General features: G+C 31.9%; 1 protein-coding gene across 1 annotated transcript; it reads right to left on the reverse strand.

Annotated features, from left to right (window-relative positions):
* Positions 1-452: 452 nt before the first annotated feature.
* On the reverse strand, positions 453-8,341 carry LOC132557503 (gamma-aminobutyric acid receptor-associated protein-like 2). The gene is made up of 4 exons (XM_060221995.1): positions 8,224-8,341; positions 6,003-6,058; positions 5,536-5,708; positions 453-2,585 (listed from the first exon to the last, which is right to left on the reverse strand). Exons 1-4 carry the CDS (start codon positions 8,255-8,257, stop codon positions 2,495-2,497), a joined length of 354 nt encoding a protein of 117 aa, XP_060077978.1. The 5' UTR covers positions 8,258-8,341; the 3' UTR covers positions 453-2,494.
* Between the last annotated feature and the right edge of the window lie 40 nt (positions 8,342-8,381).

An 8,381-nucleotide genomic window follows, 5' to 3' on the forward strand; every position in this document is an offset into this window, starting at 1 on the left:
ACACTATTCATATCATATACGTACAGCAATTAGACTTGGCTTAAGCATCGTGTAAACATATAGACACTGGCTTCCACGATGTACCTCAACACACTGTGATCTACCTTGACACACCAAGTTGCACCTTGGCATACAATGATATACCTTGACATACCTTAATGTACATTGACACACAATGATGTATCTCGACACAGTCTTACACATACATGAAACAGTAATGAAGGTTTTCTTCGGACACCTGTAGTATGCTGTTCTTTTGGGATATTTTTGTTTTGGGGGTTGTGTTTTTTTCATATGTATACTTAGTCGAGATAAAAAGTCACAGTGACCCTACTTCAGTATGTTTGATATCTTAACTATTTCCATGTACAAATGAGAATGATTGATCAATAATATGTAACCCCAACTTTTATCAAAATTCTTTAGTCCTGTATAAAAAAATAAGAGCCTGGTTTTAAGTAACAAAATTTTATTTACAGAAAACACAAATGGAACTTATAATACACACATATATATGATAAAAATAATGTCACAATTTCAGAAATAAGAAAATAAAAACACTGAAAATTTTGTATCATAATTGTTTGATGCATTGGTCCAGTAATACCAAATTGCCGTCACAAGTTGTTACTGAATGTTGCTCACATATAATCACAATGACTGGATACAACCAATAGTACTTAGTATTGAAATAAGGTAAGAAATTGAAAAAGCAGCAAAAATTTATTTTACCAATAGACTAGAATGAAACTCAAATTAATCATAGAACAGAAGTAATATGACTATTTTTCATAAATTCATAGGATAGGAATAATATATGTACTTAAAATTCCACTATCAACAACATCAAATATATTTTAAGCTGCAGTAGTTTCGCCAGCTGAACTTCCATAGGTTGATATTTGTTGTTATACTTCCATTCATGGTTGAGACGATCTTTAACAGCCATACTTTCAACAGCTTATAACATTTACGGCCATGCTTCCAACAGTTGACAATGTTTACAACTATACTTTGAACAGCTGATAGCATTTACAGCCATACTTTGAACAGCTGATAAAGTTTACAGCTATACTTCCAACAGCTGATAACATTTACAGCCATACTTCAAACAGCTGATAAAGTGTACAGCTATACTTTCATTCATTGAGAACTCCTACAGCAATTTTTCTGAACATGTTTTTTACAGTCATCTTTTTTTTTAATAAATTGTTACAGCTTTATTTCCAACTGTTGAAAATTTGAACAGCTTTACATTCAATAGTTGAGAGTTTTGACATACCATACTTCCAATAGTTAAAATTCCACTTGTTATGAATTTTGATCTTTACTTCAATCAGTTCAGAATTTTGGCAGCTATACTTCAGAAGTTGACAGGTTTAACAGCTGTACCTCAACAGTTGAAAGTTTCGACAGCCTTACTTCTTAAGGTCGAAAATTTCAACAGATGTGCTTAATATAGTTGAGAACTTGGACAGCTGTGGCTCTAATAATGTTTTTAACAGCAGTACTTCCACTAATTGACAATTTTTACACCTGTACTTCCATAACTGAGAATTTGACAGCTGTACTTCCCAAGATCAAAAATGTCTTAACATATACTGTATTAGAATCAATGTTAGCAGCACAGTTTTGTAACTTTGATTGTTTCAGTCAAGCTACATATTGGTTACAAAGTTTTTTTTATCTTTAATCAGAATATTTTTTGTGAGAAGAGATTGTGTAGAGTTTGTAAATGCATAGTTACAAATTTTAATCACTAAATCAAAAACCTGCAATCTTTTGGTTGAACTTCATCTGTACACAAATTTCTGAGACCATATACATTTACTTAAAGAGGCAACTTATTGTTTACTTCCCGCAAATGAATTAATATTTTATTGTTATAACTGGCTTCAGCTTACACGTCAATATCCACCATTATATTAAAAGGCCACTCCTATTTTAAAGCAGATTCTAAATGGAAGTCACTATAAATTGTAGTATACATGTGACATCTTGGAATGTAATGTAACAATGCCACAATAATTTATAGTCAATGTAATAAAGATACTTGTCCTTACTGAATGCTGACAGCTATCATATCTCTCCTGGTACTTCATTCAAACAGTTATACTCATCTCTTTGATTAAATACAAATACCTACAATTCCTGTTTCATAACCATATTTGTGTGAGAATCATTAAATGTTGCAGACAAACGAAATTTATTTTAGTTCGTGTCACTCTCAACATGATATAAAATCATAATAAAAAATTACATGCAATTTGTAAGTAGTTAAAATTTCACTATAACAAAACAGTCTTCACAATTTCTTCATTGCCTTCTCTTTTCATTAAGTACATGTACCTGAAATTTTGAATTAAATCTTTTTCTTTGTTTATCATAAGCCAAATCTTGCTGTAAGAAAATTAATAAAAACTATTCTGTTCATAATGATAAAACACAATGTCTCCAACAATGTGACCAAAGTCAATATGAGGTTAAGAATTCATCAGTGACCAAATGTGTTCTCCCCGCTGTAGGCAATGTACAGAAATCCATCTTCATCTTTGTGTTCCTCGTACACCTGACCCATACTGGCACTGTAAAAACAACAAATTACAGGTTTTAAACATGTTACTAAAAAAAACCTGCGAATAATAACAGATGTTATAACTACCGTAGTAGAAGTCCTTCACAAGAACTTTGATAGCCTCTGGCCAATAAAATTAAGTTACTCTGGAAGTACAATATGGTTTTTCTAACTGAACATACAAGGGCACAAAAATTATCTCAAATGTACCTGGATACACGACAATGAGAAGCTTAAAGACGTTTGTTAAATTTAGATCGAGGAAAACATCTTGCACAATGGAAAAAAAGAAATCAATTATACCAGATAAATGAATTTGATAAGAAGAAAACACTTCAAAATATATATCATAAAACATCCAAACTATAATGTATAGAAAATTTCGTCAAAAAGACATTCTGGAAGCGGATGGTAAGGGTTGATGTTCAGATGACCTTTCAACTCACCAATCATATTGTGACTGGTAAATTTACCATTTATGCTGCTGTCAGATCTTAATAACAGTGATCATGAAGATCTGTATGTCATTCAAATTAAATCTACCAACATACTCTTACTGATCCATTGCTTTATATGTATGACCTTCAAGCTAAGAATACACTAACACTGATTTCTTATCTCAAATAAACATAAAAACTATTACACAGCAAATATTGGTGTGACGAAGGGTCACAGGAGGCATCACATGTCTGTTTTGAAGACAAACAAGTTTGTAAGCACTTTACAGGTAACATTTTATTGCAAAAATCTTAATGGACCTGCAAATATTAATACAGTCCATAGTCAAAGCTTGTCAGAAAACAAAAGTAGATCACTAACTCCACCCTTATTTCATAAACAAACAACCCAGGTATAACTGGTCAAACTGATAATGAAAACAGCCTGACTAACGTCTGGGATATTGTTATTACATATAGGTACCAGTCAATATAATTACCTACATTGCATGTACATAAGTATGCAGGCAAAATTCATGAATACCCTATAGAAAGCACTCTAACACAATCTTGTCTCATTCAACACATTTTCTACTTCAAGTTAACCAAACATTTGATCAATATTGCCTTTAGCCTGTTTCTCTAAACATCATGACTTATCACATTACGTTTTTACCTAGAGGGTATATGACACTGTCTATGTATACATGATAAGCTTATCAAAGCTGGCAATTTACTAGACAAGTTTGTTTCCTGTTTACAGTTACTGTACAAACAGTCTTGCACTGGAGAGTGCTTTATCTATTTATTAATTTATGTATTGTTGTTTTCTAAGACTTTGCCCATTAGAAAATTTAGATTTCACAGAAAAAAATTGTGTTTACTATGAAATGAAAAGTTAGGTACAATTTTTGGGAATGTACTTGAAAACACTTTCATTCACCAGCAAATATTTCCTTTTACAACACTTGTCACTACATTCATCCTGAGGCCAAATTATCACAAAAAACAATTCAATTTTAGAACAGAGTGTAAAATGTTCCCTTCATAATGACATAACCATATACTTTGTTAAGTTAATTTGGAATGTACCAAATGACCAAACTCAACAATCTTTTCAGAGGTGGAGATTGTCAAATTGTTAAAAGAATGAGTTCAGTACACCTTCATTGATGATGCTAGAGAAGATTGTAACTGAGGATCTGATGAAAGGCAAACCTGGCAGTGTAAACACTACAAATATCATATATCTCTGCTGGCATGTGTATTGACCAGCCAAATCTACCCGAGTGGTAAACAACCCCAGTTCGTTACTATATATAGTATGCACCGGTACACCTGATTAATATATATAACCATCAGATGACCTTAGATATACCGGTGATAAGAAAAATGTCTAATCCGTGATATCACAAGGTTGCATTAAAAGATCCACATCTTTCCAATTTGATGATGTTTTTTTGTACCAAAGGTAAAATGTATACCAACAGTAAACTGTTAATTTGAATTATTCTGACCTTTTATGAATAGAGGTTATATGAAACCAAACTTCGTTAAAGTTCATCATTGCAACAGCAGGAGACATATTTGAAAGAGTATGTTAATACAATTTACCTTGAACCAGCCCCACAAATTACACAAAATTTTGCACTTATCCCAGATGGCTGCTCTTTGTCAAAATATGTTCATCCCAACAGAAGAAAGATTTTGAAGTTATTCCTTTATTTCCCTACTGCAGGTTGAACAATGAGAGTTAGACCCATCATTTATATGAAACCTCATTAACCCACTTCATGCAAAATTCAGACAGAATCCTTTCATTCCAAAAAAAGAAGATAGGTTTCTTAGAATTCAATTCCCCTCTTGAGCCCCATCCCACAGGCATGTTTATCAATTAAAGTTGGCCAAACATTCCATTAGTGTTTTAGGGACAAATAAATTGACTTATGATGGAAGACATATTATGACTAGCTCACCAGTCCTATGGACCCATTGATGTAACGAGATCCCAGAGTGATCTTGGTACCCACCATTGTGTGATCTTTATTTGTTTTCTAAATATTTAGATTGTTCCCCTTCTTTTCTCTTCTTTCCTTTTATTTGCTCTTTATCGTATAAAATTTGAATTTTTGTTTTATCAGTAGCAAAACTGAAAGGGCACATTACAATTGGGGATCAAGTGGAACATGCATTACAAATTAGAGAAAGATCTATCCAGTCCTTCTGGAAAAAGAGCAAAAACAAATTTTTCATTGTCAAAATCCAAGACGGCAGCCATTTATTTTTCTAATCAGTCCAAAAATCAAAAGGGTACAACTAGAGACCAAAGGTAACTTCCATACAGAATATTGGAAAGATCCATACAGAACCCCTCCAGAAGTAGTGATGACAAGAATTGTCTAAGGAAGGCAGATAAATCATGGACATAGGGCGATTTGAACAGCCCACTTTCTGAAGACAGTAACATGACTAGAAATCATGTTAGATAGTTTCATTGCACTGCTACCTGTCTATAAGACTAACCTTGATTGTGGGAGGACTTTGCCGACAAATAGGAAGATAGCTTTTTCTGATGGTAGTTGAATACGTTTACGAATAATCCACATGAACTGTGCTACAGAAATGTCATTAGGAACAAGAAATTTCCGTTTGTCTATATCCTGTATCTGTGATTTGGGGTCCTTCTCAACAATCACCTGTAAAAGATAAATAGGCATTTACATATTTGGATATATATGTAGTTATAATAGTAATAACATGTAGTTTGAAAGTATTAATATAAAATAATTTATCATGATTTATCAGACTCTGATTAAATTCATTTAGCATGTCAAGTAAACAATATTTATAACCATGTTATTTCTCCATGGTTGTTCAAACTTCAATATTCTTTAATAAGTTGTTTATTTTTCGCATACAAACTTGAATATACAAATTAATAACAAACTGAGTTTACCACATCATTAAAAGGATTCTTTATTAATACTTACAGGAATCCTTTCTGGGTATTTATCCTTGATCTTAGTTGACTCTGCAATTCTTTGTTCTTAAAGGAAAGAAGAAAAACAATATGTAAATAATTTTACAAAGACCAAACCTTCATGTGCTCATTCTAGGTAGATTTATATAGGACAAAATAAGAGCTTCATTCTGCCATTGTTGAGTCAAGCTGTCCCACTAGAAACATTGAAGTTGAAATAACCCCATCTATTTTCTGGAAGTCATTAAAATTTTAAAGAAGGACCCCAGATAATCCCAACAGGACCATTTATAACATATCCAGCTAATTTAAACCCTAATGTTTAAAATCAGTACTGTGCAGTCATGACTAAAAGATACCATGTCATCAACCAAAATTATTAAGGATTTTCCTTAATTTTCTTAAAAATGTATGCGAGTTAGGTGACATAGAGAATACTATACTAGCGTCCATTTCACATTAGACCAGTCCAACAATTTAATACATGTACTGGTACAAACTTAGAAATAAATTTTATAAAAACCAGTAAGATCCATTGTAAACAAGTATGAGTGACAAAGCATTTACAGAATATAAACGGTTATTACAAATCATGTCCTAACAGACTGAATGTACTAAATATACAATTTCTAAACTACATAGTGTGAACATCCATATCATATACAATTAATGACACAATTTAAATATGACTTCTGTTCAAAACAAAAAGTTTCCTTCCAGTTTGCATACCAAGTATCATTTGTATTCATGGTCAAATATTTCTTCTTCACCAAAAATTATTTTGAAAAGTCTAGAAATCTATTGAAAACAGAAGGGTAAACATTTTTCAATTAAGAATGTATTCCTTTGAATCAAGTGAAAGCACATTGATGATTGTGACTTGTCAGGAATATGTTACCAACTTCTTAAGAATCAACGGAATGCCCTGATTCATGTAATTAAGAAGTATTGTTTGAATTGTGGAGTAAACAACAAAACACTTAATCACAAACCTGTTCTACCTGTCATAGTGTCATTTCAGTATAAGGTGTTATAAACAAGTGCACACAAGTTTATAGGTCAAGGGTATGTGTTGTAATGTCACTGTAGTAAACATATATAGGTTGCATGGATACATAAAGAAAACAACATATACATGAATAATCAAACCGTTGTACAGCTTACAGTAATTCCAATATCTCTGTTAAGACATTTCTCTGTATCTATAGAACTTTTTTGTTTTCTTCCATTTCTTTATAGATTCAATTTTGACAACATCAATAACTATATGACAAATTAATGTAATCTACTTTTCAACAGAGAGTCACTATTCATTACTTTGAATATGTACAATAAATTAGTAATGGCATCACAACAGCCAGGAATGTATATATCCCTGCAACAGCTAAAGTCTTCTTTCAGGGAATTAAATTCCTCCACTAATTTTGATGATTTTGAAAGTGAAGACAGTAAATCAAAATGCTTCTATGTATTGAGAAATCTGCTTAGAAACTGTACTTTGGGTGATTTCATTTATAAATTGAATTTCTCATCAAACTATCAGGGATAATTACAATGCAACACTTATAAATAGATGGTACCAGATTATATGAATATTAAATGAACATAATAAACCTGTATACATATGAACTTGTATGGATTCATTGGTAATAACTTCTATAAGTTTATTGATAATATTGTAAGCAAGAGACATACGTAGCACAATGAATATCGATCCGACTTTATTTATGACACAATATTTGAAAATGAAACAAATGTTTGTATGCATTTGGCACATTTAGAATTTTAAAATGGAATACTCTACTGTACAATCAACAAAAACAAACACGAGTGTTTAAAACAAAGTTTCATAACATCTAATTCGAATTAGATGTCTGTGTTCGTACACTAAGGAACTAAATGACATGCCTAACTATTTTTAGAACTTGCTATGACAAGATTCACGTGATTCTGTGTGTTTACTTTATTTTGAAATATATAGTTTTTGTCAACTTCTCCGTTTCCAAATTAGTGGTTATTGTCATTTGAAACGATCTTAGGAATCTACATAACGAATGAAAAGTGATAGAAATTATATCGATTCTAAATCCATAAGGAGGTTTCACAACACGAGTATTTTATCCTGATAGTGACAGTATACATACTGAAAATTACCAAACCAAGTAATCAAATCAGCCAAAAGAAAGTAGTCCCAATTGATTTTATCCGGCTAAATCAATGACTATACATACCAAGAGTGTGTTCTTCCCTAAATTTAAACTTCATATTGTTACTGGTGGCGGAAAAGCCAAACAACAAACTGGTGACAACTGTAAACAAAGACAGACAGCTGACTGCGTCAAAATGGTTCTCTTCTGTTCCTTTGGTCTATGACGTCATAACAGGAAAT

This window comes from Ylistrum balloti, unplaced genomic scaffold (assembly GCF_031769215.1).
Source record: "Ylistrum balloti isolate Yb309-2 unplaced genomic scaffold, AGI_CSIRO_Ybal_v1 Utg370682, whole genome shotgun sequence".
NCBI lineage: Eukaryota > Metazoa > Mollusca > Bivalvia > Pectinida > Pectinidae > Ylistrum > Ylistrum balloti.

Excerpts from the sequence above, each read along its gene's own strand:
- LOC132557503 (XM_060221995.1), bottom strand. The coding sequence starts at position 8,257 with ATGAAGTTTAAATTTAGGGAAGAACACACTCTTG. Across the intron at positions 5,709-6,002 it reads AATACCCAGAAAGGATTCCT|GTGATTGTTGAGAAGGACCC; the intron begins GTAAGTATTAAT and ends TATCTTTTACAG. Across the intron at positions 2,586-5,535 it reads AAAGTCCTCCCACAATCAAG|TGCCAGTATGGGTCAGGTGT; the intron begins GTTAGTCTTATA and ends TTGTTTTTACAG.